General features: G+C 35.3%; 1 protein-coding gene across 1 annotated transcript in view; it reads left to right on the top strand.

Moving 5' to 3' along the window:
• The window catches only part of ADGB (androglobin), a 123,226-nt gene that overhangs the window by 81,248 nt on the left and 23,816 nt on the right, over nucleotides 1-18,162 (top strand). Inside the window, exons 23-27 of the mRNA XM_075146211.1 lie at nucleotides 1,221-1,314; nucleotides 3,920-4,054; nucleotides 4,253-4,406; nucleotides 10,251-10,438; nucleotides 12,045-12,229. Coding sequence (XP_075002312.1) covers nucleotides 1,221-1,314; nucleotides 3,920-4,054; nucleotides 4,253-4,406; nucleotides 10,251-10,438; nucleotides 12,045-12,229 — 756 coding nt within the window. The remainder of the gene's footprint in view (nucleotides 1-1,220; nucleotides 1,315-3,919; nucleotides 4,055-4,252; nucleotides 4,407-10,250; nucleotides 10,439-12,044; nucleotides 12,230-18,162) is intronic.

Raw genomic sequence — 18,162 nt, 5'->3', positions numbered from 1 at the left:
TAGTAAGGCACCCCCATTCTGCTGGAAGCTCCTTCCTGAATTACCATCATTGCTGGGGTTCTTTCGACTATGTATTTACCTGCACGAGATGATCTCTTCAAGCTGTCTTCTGTACCTTCATCTCCTCATCAGTAAATCTGGTGCTGCCTCTCTCCCAAACTATCACCTGTAGCCCAGTCTTGCTTAAGCTTTCCTACTAAGTAGTCTAGTGCCCTTCTATTTTTGTTTTATGAAGTGCCATGTAAATTAGGGATTTCCATAAACTTTCACTAGGATTATTAATTCCTACAAACCCCAGAGACCAGACGCTGTTCTTTTGACATTTAGGTTTTAGATTTTTGTCGTTTGAGCACTATGTGAGTTTTCCAACTCTTTTCTTCCATTGTCTATAATGTCTTTCTTAACTTCTTCTGATTTATCAATACTCCGTTACCTTTAATTCTGGTATTATCTTTACAGTGCTTTACTGTGGGAGTTTTATTTCAGTCACACCATTCTTCTCCTCCTTTCCCCCATTATCTATAATTTTTTCTCTCTTACTTGTCATTATAGTAAAGTGTTATTACTCCTCCCCCTCTTTGTTTTAAGTTCTCCCCCTCCATTTCTGTCACTAATTGCTTATGCAATAAAGAAGTATTTTGCCTAACTTTAGTCTTGAAAAGTTAGACAACAGGCCTAAACTAGTTGCCTAATCTTCATCTGTATTCTGTGGATAGAAGTAGACACCTTGAGATGACAACACATCCTGTCATCTGAGAGGTATCAAACATGGGTGGGATGAATTACCCACTGGAGCTGCACAATTCTTTTCTTTTTAGCTACACAGATTGCCTAGGCACATATCTACCCCTTCATGGTATCTGCAGATAAAAGCTGCTGGGAGGTAAACAACATGTTCTCTGAGGACAGAGATCACCTCGTATCACTACAACATGTTACAATGAAAAAACTGTAAATCAGAGAAAATACTTACCACATCATTTTTGCAGTTGTACGAATGCTGAAAAGTACAAAGGTGATGATGAAGGGAATTCCCTCTGTCAAAGGAAAAATTAGTTTTCAGCTCAGTGAGACTTCTGTAAAATTCCAAATAAAAACTAGTGATTCGTAAGATAATTTACTTGTGCGAGTGGCATTTTTCACAAGTATTTGGCAGATGTATATGTAGAACAATAAAGAAGTTAAATATTATATTTTCTAACTTATTTTATTATTTCCAGGTACTAAAGAAAATGCTAATGTCAAAGAAATCTTGCAAAAATTGTGGACTGCAATTGAGTTAAATTTTGAACAGTGTGCTGTAATGCTGTTAAGGTAATCATGTAATAAACTATTTTATTGCAGGAAGTACCATAGAATTGCCAAAAATTACTGGTTCACAAAATAAATACGGTATGAGCGTTACTAGTTTTAAAATTACAAAACTCCGTTGGAAGGGATGAGATGTTTTTAGTGAAGATATGCTATGCTTTATTCTGTGTACCCTACATGAGTAAAACTATAGCAAATCTAATTTTTAGTACGTGTGTTACCGTTTTTCCCTATATCTTCAGCTAGAATATTACCTTTCTCCTGTATTTCATTTTTTAATATCCTGTATGCTGTTTCATAAGTATAAATCTGATACTGATTCCTTAGTTAAATAGCTAAGCAGTTGATTTAAAGAAGCATTTTGATTCGTGCTATCTGTTAAGGAATCCTCGTTGATATTAGAAAGGAGATAGCTATACTATTTAATTGTACCACAGTTTATATCATCAGAGAATTTGTTTGTAGCACTTTCTTGAAGGAAAGTAGATGTATTTCTAGGTAGATGCTTTCCCTAGTATTTAATTACAGCTTTTGCAAAGGTAGCTATTCTAATTTCAACAGTGTTCCTTAAGTCATTTGCAAGCATGACATTCTTTGGGGATCACATATTTTCATTAAGTCCTTCAAAAATCTCTCTGCAAGTGTTCACACAACTGATCTAGCAGTAGATCAATTCTGCCAGCGGTGGGGAATGAGAACTGGCAATAATTACTGGCTGTGAGTATAAATTCTCACTTCTTATAGCCAGTAATTTGAGGAACACTCATATGGGGTATAATTTTATTTCACTTTTTAGTGTTTCTAATCCAGTAAAACCTTTGTATGTTGATGGGATCAGGACTTTGCAACCACAGCCTTGTTCCAAATGTTAGACATCAGTTTTAGGTTTGCAGCATCTCTAAATCAGCAAAGATCAGATGCAGTTTTTAGTCTACCTTCAGAATTCTAAAACTTAAGGGACTGATTCTTAGGCATTGTCCCAGGGGATACATTTGAGTGTTAAAATCATGCTAATGTGATTTTGTTTAATTTTTTTTAACAGCTGACAGACTTACATTTAATATAACAAGTTACCACCTTGGCCATTAAAATAACATGCAGGAATTTTGGAAGTTCAGTATTAGGGTAAAAGTTCTCCCATTCTCTAACCCCAGACTTACTGGAGGCCAGAAGCAGTAACATTTTACAACACAAACACCAGTTTAAAATGCCCTAAAACCGCTCAGTTTGTGCTAGGGTTGCCACCTGTTTCTCATTATATGTTTCTGGTAATCTCATCTATGTTTGTCCCTACTATAATTTTCAATGAATTAAAAATTTGAGGTTTCTGAGGGGCTTTTTCTGTCTCTGTGTGTGCTGTTTATCAGTGGTGGAAGGAACCTTTGCAAAGCTTCATGGACTAAGATTTCAAACTGTTCTGCTTTAAATTACTTCTGGCAATATTTGCATCCACTCTGTGACTCACCTTAATTAAATGTCAAGGTCAACCATTATCATTGCTAAAAGCATTAATGTAGAGATTGTTTCTGTAATTCTGGTTACTATATAGGAACATCAGAGTAGCATTGTCCAAATTTTGTGGATAAAACTTTTGCAGTTGAACAACTTGAATACGTTCATACTTGAAAAGAAGACAGCTATCACCAAAAATGGATGTTGTGAGGTTTCTTTAGACTATCCCCTTTATGTAAACCAGATTTTGAATTACAACAATTAAAAGATAGCAAAAAAGATATATTGTTTACTTACTGCAGAAAGCAGGTAGTTAAAGCATAATACAAGACAGAGGGAGTGGCAGGGAGAATGATATCCTTTCCTTCACTTCTACGTAGGCATATTTTCACTCGTAATCTCTAGATAAAATCACTGGAAGGAGGCAAAAGATGGCGTGAGCCCAGTTATCTTTCTTCTGCCCTTCACCCGACGACCTATTCACATAACAGTGACTTTTGTATGCTGGTCTTTTGATACTGCATATGATAAATAGAAATTCATGGTGTCAGGTGCCAGTGAGACTTAGCTCTGATTTCGCAGAACTTCATAACACCTGCGAGCTTCTTTGCCTTACAAATAACTTCTGAATTTACAGTCTTAGGTTCCTTCCTGTGTGAAAGGAATACCTTTCATCCCATTTTAAATTTATTCGCTTTTGCTTGTATTCCTTTCTTGTTCAAAAAAGTTTTAAAAGGAAATAAAGGGTTTTTTAATCTCCTAATGATGCCACAGCTTTAAGATGATAGCTTAATAGAAAGAAATGGAAGTTATGCTAACTGATATTTATTTAAAAAAAAAAAAAGTGACGTTTTGTAGAAGCCATAACATTTTGGGCTACTAAAAGCAGTTGTACTCATGGATAGACTGACTGATAGAAATATTTGTATGTAAGTATTGGCCATTACAGGCCATTAGCTCTAAAAGAGCTGATCCCTACCTATTTATTATTTTTTGAGAGTGAACAGCTACTAGAGAAACATTAGTAACACACTTTATATCATTGTTTTACATTCATGAAGAAAGCGGTGTTCTTCATGATTAGCATAAGTTAAAGTCAAGATATATGTGCCCTCCTGATTAGATTTAAATATTTATCTTGTTTTCTGCTTTCCAGAGAAATGTTTAAAAGAAACTGTAAGTCAATTGAAAAGTTTCCTTGTTACGAAGATGAATGGTGTAAGATCTCTTTTGCTGACTATGCTGTAACATATGCCGATCAGCCACCAAATGTGTGGTTTGTGGTTTTTAGGTGAGTTTCATACAGCCCGATATAACTCTTATGGGGAAGTAGTATTGATACACTGTGTTTTTTCACTAACCTGCTTTAAAAATGTAATTTTACATAAGTCTACTTTCCTTAAATTCTAATGTATACTTTTACTTTGTGTTACACAAATAATTTTATTTGTGAAAATAATTTTAATATAATTTTAATTTTTTTTTTTAGAGAAATATTTCTTGTTCCAGAAGACATGCTTATAGTGCCAAAGGTGTATACCACTATCCCTTCCTGTAGACTTCATGTTGTTGATAATGACACACTGGAGGAAATGCCACATATCTTTTTCAAGGTGGCACCTCGTGTTTATCCCAAAAATAAGGTAAATGCAAAGAGTTGTTATGAAAAGTACAATTTTTAAAATAATAACAATTGCCCAAATTCTGTGGACATTTTCAGCTATGTCATAATGTTCTACTTAGAATTGCACCCTTATTTATTAGCAAATTTGAACAGAGACTATCACTGATCTGCTTCTGTGCTAAACCTTTTACAGTGAAGGAATAGCCTTAATTTTCTTTGATTTTTTTTACTATCGCTAAATGGAGGAATATCATCCAACTTCCCTGTGCTGTGCTACTCAATGGCAATATGGTTGCTGCTGATGCTGTCCATCTGACAGAACAACCTTCAAGAGTCAGGGGCCAAACTTAAGAATGAGGTTTGAATAGCCTTTTTTAAGCCATGCTTACGATAAATTAACATGCATCTTCAGTTGCTAATGATAATTGCAGCATTGATGCCAAATACAGCTTTAGATATGCTCCCCCTCAAAGCCTGTATGTTACCTCAGAAACATTAGTGTAAATTGCTTCAAAAAAAATAGTTATATTGTTAAATATTTATCACAGCTTCCCCTCCTCCTGGCTTTTTACCTTTAGGCTAAGGAAGACAGTTTGCTCAGTCTTTCCTTGCAAGTTACATGTTCTACACTCTTGATTATCCTCTCCTCTGGACTCTTTCCAATTGCTGTTGTTTCTTTCTTGTTTATCATGCACAACACTGAGCACAGTAAACTTTGCACCAAGGTTTAACTTGTGGCCGTACAAATGATGAGTAAGGAATGATTAGTTTACATGTCTTGTGGGCTTTACTTCTGCTTATACATCTAACTGTGATGCTTGCCCTATTTTGCAACACCATTGTTAACTCATGTACTTCTGTAACCCTAGGTGCTTTCCTGAAGAACTGAATCCTGTAGTTTATTTTTCTTGACTAAATATAGTGTATTTTACTACTGATTTTAATGCTATTTTTTCAGACCATTTCCCTAGTTTAAAATAATCTTGAATTCTTATTTTCTCTTCCTCTAAAGTTACAATCCTTCTTAGTTTGTGGTATCAACTAATTAAACATATATGTTCTCCATTCCACCATCCACATTACTAATAACAATACTGAATGGAGTCAGGTTCAGGTTAGATCTTTGAAATCTCACTGATTGCATCCTGTTCTTCTAAAAGGAGCCATGAATATGTGCTTTCTGGATGTGGTTGTCCAACAGCCACCCTAGTTTCTTCATTATGAGAGCATTTCCTTAGGCTTAGAAGAATTATCAAAGAGACTCCTTTACTCCCATAGAAGAGACAGTGTCAGGTGTCTCCTTCATTCCCATAATGTGCTTTCCTATAGAAGGAAGCTTGATTGGTTTGGTAGGACTTGGGTTTTGCAGTCTTTTTGCTGTGTTGAGGGAGTTGCAAAGAGTTAATTTTTTTAGTTATTCCATGATGTTTTCAGCCATTGGAGTTATGCTGACTGATAATTTTCTAGACACCTTTGTCCATCTAAAAAAAATACAACATTGCAGTTCTATAGTCTTCAGTACCTTACCTGTCCTCCATCAGTTACCAAACATAATTTAAAAGTTTCGTGATTGTTTTAACCTGCTATTTAACCTTCAGACAGTTCAGAAATTCATCAGACCTAACTAATCCAAAACCTTAATTTATCTATATAATCATTTACTACTTCTTTTCCTATTCTGGCCTGCCTCTTACCTCCTTAATATTATCCCTAATATTAATTATTCTAGCCACATGTTCACAGTTCACCTTTTAGTGAAGACAGGTTTACATTTTAGCCTTCTCAGTCTCATCTGTCAATAACAAGGAATTGATGTCAGTTACAGTTTACCACTAGGCGTAGTTTTCTTGTCTTTCTTGTGTAACTACTTTACTTCCAATTTCATGAATTTTTTTTTTCACTAGAATGAACTTGCTTTATCTAATGTTTATATTAGCTGAATGTGACAGATAAGGACTGCTACTGCTGGAGGAATATGCTTAAAAAAGAAGGGTTGCAGACAAGCTCTTCAACCTCTCAAAACTAATTTGAGGTCCTCAGAGATCAGCTGTGGATTCCACCAGACAGGAAAATTCAGTTTGGAATTCGACAGTGGCAAGTGGCAGGATGCAAAAAGAAATCTCAGTGGTGAACATTACTTACTGTTTTTCAGGAAAGTGACAGGTTGTGGAAAGAACAATCACAACTTCAGATTTATTTCAGATCTTATCTCAGCATTTGTCCTGCCTAGCAGGATACAACTGTCTAGTTCTGTCTTGTAAGGCAGGTTTTCCATTTCCCTGATTTTACTAATTCTTTCTCAGACCTCCTTCCATTTAACATATCTTTCTTGAGTCAAGATGTCCAAAATTGTACACAATATTCCAAATAAGATCTTACAAACATTTTGTGCGGCACAGTGGTTTTAATATTGGAAATGCTTGTTTTGCTATGTGCTACCCCACCTGGTACGTTCCATAATATTTTTTTTTTCATGGGTACAGCACAATAGCCTCAGTGATTCTGTCATTAACTAATGAAAATGGCCTTTAATTTTATTCCTGTCCTTCCTTATTGAAGAAGTCCCCACTTAAAGCAGACATTTTTGTCACTATTCTCTAAACTCATATAATTTTATAATATTAAATGTGATTAATATCAGTAAAGCGTGATTTTGTTTAAGAGTATTGTGCAGGTATGCTGTATTTTTCTACTTGATCTTATTACATTTCTTAATCACTGCTGCTGAGTTTCTCAGTAAGCATATAACCTTATACTGTACAATTTAGCTTGTTTTCTTTGTAAATGGTTCTTTAATGTTTCAGTGGACCTGCAAAAGCTATTGAAAGCTCCATTGATGTTTTGACAAGACATTATGCAATTATTATGAAACACAGAATACAGTGGTATTATTTTAATCTATTACCTTTCTTTTTAACAGTATTTTGTAAAAAATAGTCAATGATGTAATACGTCAAGCAAGAAATTATACAGTATGCCTGAATTCCTAAATGTCAATATTATTACAGAAAGAGTCCTTTCTTTTTCTTTTTCTTTTTTTTTAAATAAGCCTACCAGTTAGTTGTTCTGCTTAAAAACTATGAATCAGCAATTTACAATAGAGCTAAAAAGAAATCCTATCAACAGATATTGTTATTCTGCTGCAAAGACACTCCTGGAACACATTAAATTTCATTTCAGAATGATTGACAATAAGGATAAAATCTGCACACTAGCAATGATGTCTGTCATCTTTCTGCAGATATTATAATCTGGATAGAAACTAGCTACTTGCTTTGCATTATTTGGAATTTTTTTTGCATTAAATTTTCTTTTTCCATGGTAATTTTTTCTACTGCTGGGTACAGTTGGTTTTGGTTTTGGTTTTTTTTTATTTCTACTCTCTTCACTATTCACAAGTCTTTTGAACAGATTGTAGAAAATTATAGAGATAAGCATTCCTCAAGCTTCAGCTGACCAATGAAGATAAAAGGTTAAGGAATCATCACTAACAACATATTTAGTCTAGAAAATAGAAGTATATTTGAGCAAGGACACGATCAGTTATTTGTCTTGACTAGTCATAGAAGGACATAAGGAAATCATCTTACTTTACCAAAAAGTTAGTTTAGGTGGTATGTTAGAAAACAACCCTTTCTGATTCTAGAAATAGCGAATTGTAACAAGATATCTAAGTAGGTAATGAAACCTCACAAAGGTTTTTAAGAAAGAGACATAAATCTGGCGCAATTTTCTAGATCTATTTGCTTGTTTCTCAGTAGTGACTGATGATTACTCTGTGTTCCTACCAGCTGCAAAATTCAGTTATTGTGCTTTATAATTCCTTATAGTATTCAGAAAGTGCCCACTCAAACAATTTTTTAATGTTAAGTCTAAATTTTCTGCATATTTATAGTGAGCATTAAGATTGTAGAACCTTATCTTTATAAATAGGTATACAACAGAAAGTGTTTTTCTCATGCGCAGCATGCTGTCAGAAAGCACTTGAATATCTGGCTAAATCCCTCTCAGTTTCCAAGTGCACTTGTTAAGAACAGTAGTGATTGTAGTGATTAAAGGGTGTAAAATGCCTTACAGTTACAATTGCACAAATTGGAATCATGAATCATTTCTTTTACTTTCATTCTAAATATTCAGTAGTCCTGAAGTCACAACCCTGCATTATTGGATAGTCCTGAAATCACAACCCTATTTATTATAAGAATTTTTCCACAAAGCTTTTTTACTGGTAAATATTGATTTCATTTAACTGAAATTTAGCAGAAGACTTCCAAGAGAGAAAACATTTCAAAGAATTTTTATCTGGACTATTTCTTGGGTGGAACACAAAATTTTCATGTTTGAAATAGCAAGTTGGGAGGGCTTGTTTGGAGAATTTGAAGGCAGTACTTAATCCTGAGTTCCCCTGTTACATTGCAATTGGCCATTGCACTCCTTATATCCGTTTTTCCTGCCCCTGCCTTTCAAATAATCACATTCATATTGCCTTCTTTTTTCAAATACAAATATTCTGGTTTCCCTTATTCCTCTTCTCGGGATTCATAAAGAGCAGATAAAACTGCATCAGGCTTATTAATTGTGTGTTGCATTTTTTATTAATTTTTTATTTGATTTTTCTGATACGAGAAATATTTTTTCTTAAATCAACATCTTCATAAAAATAAGATTAATATCCTGACATTTAATGCTATACTTGCAATGACATTATTAAAAGTAGGAGCAATATTAATTTAATCTCAGATTTGAAGACAGAATTAATCTGATCTCTGAATTTCCATGTAGCAAATTGCATTCATCCATACTTTCACACTGCTTACTGCATGAAGGGAAATTTTTTAAACTCTGGTTTATCAGTGAATGCAGTTATTTTCACGTTTACATTTTATCTTTATCTAATTTTGCTTTCATATATGTGAGGACTGCTAGCTTTTGCTAAATGTCTTGTGCGTGAATTGCCAAAATATTGGTTTCCTTATCTTCAGCTGTGGTCACCTTTGGAGTTAAAAATATCTATAATCTCAAAATTGTTGTGCAGTTTTCAAATACATCAACACTTTACAATATATATCTTTCTCACATCTGGCGTACAGGCCAGATGTAGAGTATAGGTTTAATGTGGTTGTCTCAGAACTTGGAGTGAAGGTTCTTGGCTTATGCAGAATTTAACTTTTTCTTTGTTATATCTACTATACTACTACTATCACCACCACCACCACCACATATAGTTTTGGTAAGATATCAAGAGAGAAAAAAATATTTTGTACCAAATTAAAAGACTTTGATTGGTACTATTGGTTTTACAAGAAAAAGAATGGTAATATTACAGAGCCCAGAGATATAAAGATGTGTTTTAATTGGCAGCTATTTGCATAGTAGAAAGCAAGAAAATACAAAATACAATGTACAAAGCAAGAAAATACATTGAATAAATATGTTTTACTGAACTTTAGTCATATTATAAGAAGATCTTTCAGAAAAGGGTACTGCATATGCTTAAATAAAAGAGTAACAACTCATTAATATTTGTTAAATTACACTTTTATTAAACGACTTTGAGTCATCAAATAATTTGGTTAGAAAGCGACCTCAGGAGTTTGATTGTACCTGCCCCTAAAAATACGGCCCACTCTGAAGTTAGATGAGATTGGATTTAACTTGCTATGTAACTTTTTGCCAAATACAAATTCCTGTAATAAGAGATGCTTCAGAAGTTAGACTATAATAAAACTATAAGATTCTTGCTTACGAAGAACATCTTACTATATTAATAAATGTAACATGGACGAAAAGTGTGTTGTATGTAGTCATAGAGTGCATCTTGAGTAGTGTTATTTCCACGTAAAAATGACTTTTTTCCTTTCAGAAAGGATACACATTCATGGCTGAAGCACGTACTGGTGACCTTCCTGTGGCAGCTGGAAGATGGAGGCTCCGGCTTATTGGTTCTCATAGCCCACTCCCATTCCTCTCTCGTGAGGGTGTAAATAATGTCTATTCTACTAAAGAAATTAAAGAGTATTACATACCCCATGACAGGCATATAATGTTCAGGTAAATATTGAGAGAAGAATGATTAAATTCTGCTTTTTATATGGACCATCCCTGACAGAAAAGTATGTTCTTTCCTCTTTCTTAGAAGGGGAAAGTATTAAAGCGAATATCTGAATTTTATGGACTGTCAATGTTCAATACCAAATTTAACATTTCATTTATGAAAGTGTTATTTTCTGAAATATTGCCACTGCTTAATGAAGAACAGGTATGAAGTACACAGACTGCAACTTTAAAATCCTAATAACAGTATTTTGCATTTCTGTAGGCTCAATCTTGAAATCTTATCCATAAGTCAGTTACTGAAATTCCATGGTACTTTTGGGGATTAAATAAGTATTAAAATTGAGATTTTACAGGTGAGGAGGAGACATAAAGTTTGATATCTTTTTTCAGCTTTTCAGATAAAGTTTTAAATAAAATCTAGAAATACAATAATTTCATTTCTGATATATTAGACCAATTTCCATGTTGCAGTGTTGGCAGAAAAATTTATATACATGCCCATTATTTTAGGACAAATATTTAATAAAAATGCCATGATTTAATTTTTACTAATACTTTTTAAATTTATTAAAGTTTATTAAAATCAGTTTATTCTAGCTGAGTTTGAGTTCAAAACTGACCCTGACTAAATTACTATGCTTAAGTTTTTACACAAAGGACCACACACTGCACTAAAAAAGGCCCCATGCTTAGAGCTGATTACATGTATATACTTTGAAGATTAATTCTACAACATTTTGCCTTGATTCCTGACAATTTGTATCAATATTTCAAATCAATGTATTATTCTTGGGATAGAGATCTATTCAACAAGAGGAATTGGGTTCAATATAAATGAAGAAAGCATGTAATAGAAATGTAACAACTGCAACAAATTCTGCAAACTCTCTCTTCCTTGATGAGATATTTTTCTTTTTTCCCCTCTGATGTCGACCATCTCTAAAAAAATTTATTTTAAAATACTTGTGTATTTTTTACTCCAAATGTGCTGAATTCGGGGAGAGAGTGGTGATGGTGGTGGTGGTATTTGTTTGCTTGCTTGCTGAGATTAGTCTAACAATTTGGACTTAGGGACAAAAAGCAAGTAATATATAAAGTTATGAGACACAACAAAAATATTATTTAAATTTCATCCTAAGACTCTAATTCTACAATCTTTTAATTCCAGAATCTTTTAAGTTTACCAGAGTAGCAGCTGCTATCAAATGAGATAGCTCTACCCTTTGAAAGCAAATCTTTATTTTTTTCCTTCTGCTTGGTTACTTTTTAATTGAAACAGTTCCCTCATCTGGCTAACCATGTTTTTCAACAAATATTAGTACAGCAGGAGTGAAAATGTATATCTAGACATTTGCTAAGGCAGTGAAAAAAAGAAATGGCAAGACCACCCCTTTTTTTGCAGCAACACTTACTTTGATCATGGATTGACTGCACTAAACTTCACTACAGGAAGCTTAGCCCATCAGATTGCAGGAAAACAACACTACAAACTCAATTTTAAGTATTTACTTCCAGGTCAGCACAACGTTTAGGTACTTGCAGAAAAAGAATGATCTGGTATATTTGGTTCAATTGCTATAATTTTTTTCTTCCTCTTTAGGTATTCAGTAAAAGTCACAGCATCACATATTGCTACAGTGCAGGTACAAACCTCTAAATCAGATGTGTTCATTAAACTACAAGTCCTAGATAATGAGGAAGAAATTGTGAGTGTCACTGGAAAGGGCCATGCAGTCATCCCTGCTTTTAATTTCTTGAGTAATGAAACGCTTTTGAGTACCCACTGTAAGTACTGTATTCTGTATTTGATAATTTTATTCACTGAGGGATATACAGTAACTTTAGGTAATCACAGAAAATATTTTTTCCTACTTTTTCCATGATTTCCGTAATTGCTTTATGATAAAGTGAAATCAGCAACATTTTTGACCAATGAACAGGAGTCCTTGGTCCTCAGCAATGAGGAAGGGTACTGAAAGCATTGATTGAAATAAGGTGTCCAGCCTTATTTTCTTCCTTCGCCTTTTAGTCTTGTTTTGTAACTGTATTGGGTCTGGCTGAGATGGAGTTAATTTTCCCCGTAGCAGCTGTCATAGTGCTGTGCTTTGTATTGGTAGCTAGAAAGCTGTTGATAACACACCAGTGTTTTGGCTACTGCTGAGCAGTGCTCCCACAGCACCAAGGCTGTCTCTCCAACATCCCCCCCCTCACCCAGTAGGCTGGGGATGGGTAAGATCTTGGGAAGGGACACAGCCAGGACAGCTGACTCAAACTGACTGAAGGGATATTCCATACCATATGATGTCTGTTCAGCAAAGAAAGTTAAGAGAAAGGAAGGGGGTGGAGGGGCATTCGTTATTATGATGTTTGTCTTCTGGAGCAACCGCTACATGTACTGAAGCCCTACTTCCTGGGAAGTGGCTGGACATCGCCTGCTGATGGGAAGTAGAGAATAAATCTTTTGTTTTCCTTTGCTTCCTCGCATGGCCTTTTCTTTTGCTTTATTAAACTGCCTTTAATCTTAATTAATCTTGACCCACGAGTTTTTTCCCATCTTATTTTCTTCCCCCCCTGTCCTGCTGAGGAGGGGAGTCATAGAGCAGCATTCAGCCAAGGTCAACCCACCACAGTAACTGAGTAAAGAGTTGTGTGGATAATTGAAGTAGCCTCTCAGTTCTGAAAATGTTATGCATATGCTTGTCCTTGAGAACTGAAATATGTTTTATTTTCAAGATCTTGCCTTTATTTGTTTGATTTTAAAGTTAAAAAAATTTTGGCTGTTAGGAAACTGATGCCCAGACCATGGGACACAGTAGGTAATTCACAGATTACACTGAGCCTTATGGTTTAAATACACCATCCTGAGGATCACTCCTTTTAGCAGAAGCACACGTTATATTGACTTCCCATCCATCATATGAGCCCCAGAGTACAAGGCAAAAGACTCTTGAATAAATTATATAGCATTTATCCTTAAGAAAAAGTCTCCATTTTTGACTCTACCTCTGCTACAGCTTCACAATGATATTAATGGAAATAGAAGACACTGAAGGAAGAGCTACTTGCCCCAGACTTCCAAAGCTCATAAATGCCCATTATGCTATTGTCAATTCTTTACGATAGTAACTGAAATACTGAGAAAAAGTTATCCCTTATGGGAATACTTGAATTTAAACAAAATTTGTTTTGAGACAAATTTATTTGAAAGTTACGGCAAACACCTCACTCATTTTTGGCTGAACAGTTGAATCTGGGAAGTTTATTTGCTCAAAATTCTTTTTCTTTTTTATTTTTTAAAAATTTTATTGCCATTCATTACAGTCTTGTCAGCTCAGCTCTTGTTCAAGGTGAGAACCAGTATGTTTTCAAAGGTCATCTTTCATAAGTATGCTAAAACTAATGTATTTTCTCAAAGTACTTTGAAACTAGTGATTTTACCAAACAAAAATCAACTGGCATCAGTTAAAACTGACTCTCTAGTCCAGCAAACTACCACTCTGAATCTACTTTATGCCCAAGCCTGGCAGCATATAAAGAAGAGGCAGGGAGGTAAAGAAAATGAAGGCAAACTCTTTTCAGTGGCACCCAGTGACAAGACAAGAGGCAATGGGCACAAACTGAAATGTAGAAAATACAATTTAAGCATTAGAAAAGGTGATTGGGGGGTGGGGGTGGGGGTGTGTTTGTTTTTGTTTTTTGTTTTATTTCATTTTTACTCTCAGAGTGTCAAACATTGGAACAGAGAGGTTTTGGAGTTTTCATCCTTGGAGATAATCAAAACCCAACTGGACATGGTCATGAGCAACCTGCCCTAACTGACCCTGCTTTTAGCAATGGGGTTAAACTAAGTGATCTGCAGAGGTGTCTTCCAGCCTCTGCCAGGACCACTCATCCTCCTGTGATCCTGTGATATCAGTTAGTAATTAAGGCTTATGGGTTTTTTTTTCTTAATGATACACAAATAATCCAGTTTCCTTGGATGTGCTGTCCAACTAAACAGGTACTCATTTACAACCAAGCTTAAGAGAGAGCCTTCAGCTTGAGATTGTGGCGATGCTCTGCCATCGTCCCCCTCTGATGTAGCGAGATAACTTCCTGCACACTCTAGAGGGCAGAGTTAGGTTATCCGGACATCCTCTTTCGTGCTTCACTTCCAGGCTTTCAGAAGTCAGACTTCTGCCAAACTCCATATTCAAGAGCTACAGTCAGACAACATCAGCTGTTGTTACTGGCATTTTTATTGTTTGATAGCATTAGGGCTAGGCTACAAAAGTGGAATGAAATTTTTGTCATCTGAAAGTACACTCAGCCAGTTTGAAGTGGTGTTTAATTTTACTGTTCAGAAGCAATAAATACAGCTTAATGAGGTATAGAATTCTTAGGCATATTTTCAACAATTGTCCCTGTAGTGCTCAGGTCATTTTTAACAAAAATGAAGTACCTTCTAGCTGCTTCCGCTACACTTCTTATATGTAATAGGTTTTAGATGCTGCTGCCATGCTGTCTTAACTTCTTTCATAATCTTAATTTGTTTCCCTGTTTTCTGTACACTTGACTTCTTAATCAAGCTATTTCCACTTTATTTTTAAGATTGTATACTATTTTGAATCTTTCATTATACCTATGGGTTTAATTTTGAAAATATATATTCTTCATAAGCATTACAAGTTTGCTTAAATAAAGCAGCTGTTTATAAGCAAACAAGTCAGCTACTGTACTCTCCACAGACACCACTATACATCAATGTTGTAAGATATTAAAGTCTTCAGTCATTTTATGAAGACTTTAAAACAATAAATCTTCTGTAAATCAATCAGTTTCTGCCTGTTTGAGCATATTCAGAACCTGAGGCAAAGACAAATTGTTCAAATACTGGATTATTGCTTCACTAAAGCCCAAAATAGCATATTTCATGTGCTCACCTCCGCTATTTTGAACTGTGTGGTTTTCTAACATGATCCTTTAGAAAAATATTAGATCTAAATTTCCGATGCTGTGTGGGAAAAAATAACTAATTTAATCATGTTTATGAAATGTTTTGATTTCTGTCTCAACTGCACCTTGTTTTTACCAGAAATGTAAAATTAAATACCATGGAGCCATGCTATTAAAGTGTAATTCATCAGTTGACAATGTTGTGGTTTTAAAGGAAGTCATGGAGAAGCTGTCATGATTCTGTGACTGAGTTGCCAAGATATTCAGTAGCTATTTTTGATTACTGTTTTTGGAATGTGGGAATGGATTAGTAAACTTAATAGTAGACTGGTGGAAATAGAAGCGGGAAAGCTATAAGATAGCTCAGATTGGGGTAAGCATCGCGAATACTTGAAATAAATTGCCAAGATACCCTCAGTAAAGTGAAGAAGAAACTTTCTTTCAGGAAACTGGCTTGTTGGCAAAGATCATAGTCTGAAGACTGAAATAAGTGAAAAGTTTCAATGAGGTGAAAGAGAAGAGAAATGGGTTCCAACAGATGCTGGAAGGGAGAGGATGGAGCAGAATAACTAAGAGGGACATTTTGTCTTTGCCAGACTAGCCATTTAAGTGTGTGTGAGTGTATAGAGAGCTGTCATTTGGAAGGAACGACTGTGAAGCTGTCACTGTTCGGATTTTTTTTTACTATTGCTATTATTTTTACAATACTAGACCGAATGGCCTTAACGTTGACGTTCTTTTCCTATCTATATGCAGCCTGTGTATCACAAAGAAGACATTTTGTGTAAGTGTTCCAGATCTTTCAGAGCATCCAAACTAAATGAAAAGATTATGAAATGTACTCAGTATAACCAATATGACAGTATTATATTACCCAACCTGCTGAGTATCTGTAGGTGCAATTTATGGTATTGTAAAAGCATGTTTCTTTGCTGTTGTCAAAAGTTTTAGGAAATTATGGTCTGTACAATAACCATGTAGGGATCTCCATAAATACTGATGCCAAGTTCAGGTGGGGATTTGTACAACCGACATTGCAATACAAGATTCATACTGTCAGTATCTAGTTGTTCTCTAAAAAAGTGTGTTTTCACAGAATAGGAATAATCAGAAACCACTGTTAGACCATCAGCACCAACCTTGTTAGTTAAGCAAGACACAGTCCTCACATTTGAGACCTATTCAGTATCACACATGTTCTGCCTCTTATAGAATTGATCACTGTGTTGACAGAAGTATTCTTAAGTGAAGTTATTGTGCAAGCATCACCAATAGAACATTATCCCCCCTTCCCACCCACAATCTGTTAATTCATCTCCAGTCACAGCTGTTTTATAAATGTCTTTTGTAGCTCAAAAACTACATTCAATCAATTGATTTTTAATATATTTACCTCTTCTGAGATGTAGCAGATGACATGGACCTTGAACACTTGCTTGCCCATAAAGGAGTTACATATTGACATGTTGAAAGCACAACTTGTTTTGTTGATACAAGCACAGCAGTCCTATAGCACAGATGGACAAGTGAATGCTCATAGTCCTTTTGTTTTCTATAGTAGCAGTCTGATAAATCCAGTGTCAAAGTATCAAAATCTCATTCAGATATTTGTTTGAGTCGGGTACCAAGGTAGGTACGAGTTCCTTCTGGGCAGAGCTTTGCTTAGGAAAACCAAGATTGAATATTTGTGTGCAGTATGAAAAGAAATTTGGTGCCACAGCACCACCTGGTGACCATTGCTAGAACTAGTTTGTTGTGCATGAATTTTTGGGAACTTTTCCAAGTCATCTTTCAGGCAAGGGCGGAATGAGTCTTATAGAGGATTCCACCATTCTGAGCTGAGTTATCTTCATGGCAGGGTCATCCTTTGGGCAAACCATTATAGAATTCTTCAATGCTTGTGCTCTTCAGGTTTAGGAGAGAGAGAAGAGGAGGATAGTGAGGCATTCATGAAAGCTAATTATAGCCTAAAGCATACAACCTCCCTTGAAACCCACCTACCTTGATAGCTAGTGGTAGGCTCCTTCAGAGGGCAGTGCACAGCTCCTAAAGCCCAGAAATCAGACCTCCTGGAGACGAGTTCACCTCTCTATTGACTACAAGAAGGAGTACATTTAGTTGGCCTCACTGCTTTAAAGCTACCTTTTTGTAAATTATTTGCACTGCCCCTTGATAACAGTGCTTAGGCAGGCATTGAAGATCCTTCCTGACTAGAAACTTTCATGCAAATATTGCAAATGGTACCTTAAAGGCAAGTTACCCAATTGGAAGATATCTGTATGTAGAGTTACTCTTCCATTTGGAATCCAAATTGTTTCTTTGCAGCAGGTTTTCACACAGATGTAAAAAGAACATGCAAGATTCTGGTCTCTGGATAATGTTTCTTCTTCATCCAAATGCACTTCTGTTGTGTGAAAGCCTCATGATTTTGGTTTCCTCTGATGAAAGACTTGATAATCTAACCACTATGAGTTATGTCTCCTCTCATCTTCACAGAATAGGAAGCTAACTGATACCTGGAAAGCTCAGCAGACTCTATTTGAGTGAGAAACTATTCCACAGATACAGGCTTACTTAGGCATATCTTTTACAAAACAACACCCACAGAGTTGCATCACTCTAAAAAATGGGTTAGAAGAAATCAAGTATTGTCTTCCTTCAAGTCTTTCTCACAGGGCTTCTTACCACAGGGACAGCAACAGGGATAGCTCAGGTGCTAAATGTTCTGAATGTCATGCGGAAGAGCAACTCATAGCTTGTGATTAGGAGTTTGAGATATCTTG

Source organism: Calonectris borealis, chromosome 3 (assembly GCF_964195595.1).
Source record: "Calonectris borealis chromosome 3, bCalBor7.hap1.2, whole genome shotgun sequence".
Lineage (NCBI taxonomy): Eukaryota > Metazoa > Chordata > Aves > Procellariiformes > Procellariidae > Calonectris > Calonectris borealis.
Note: the sequence above shows the minus strand (reverse complement) of the source record. Positions and strands in the feature narration are given on the sequence as shown.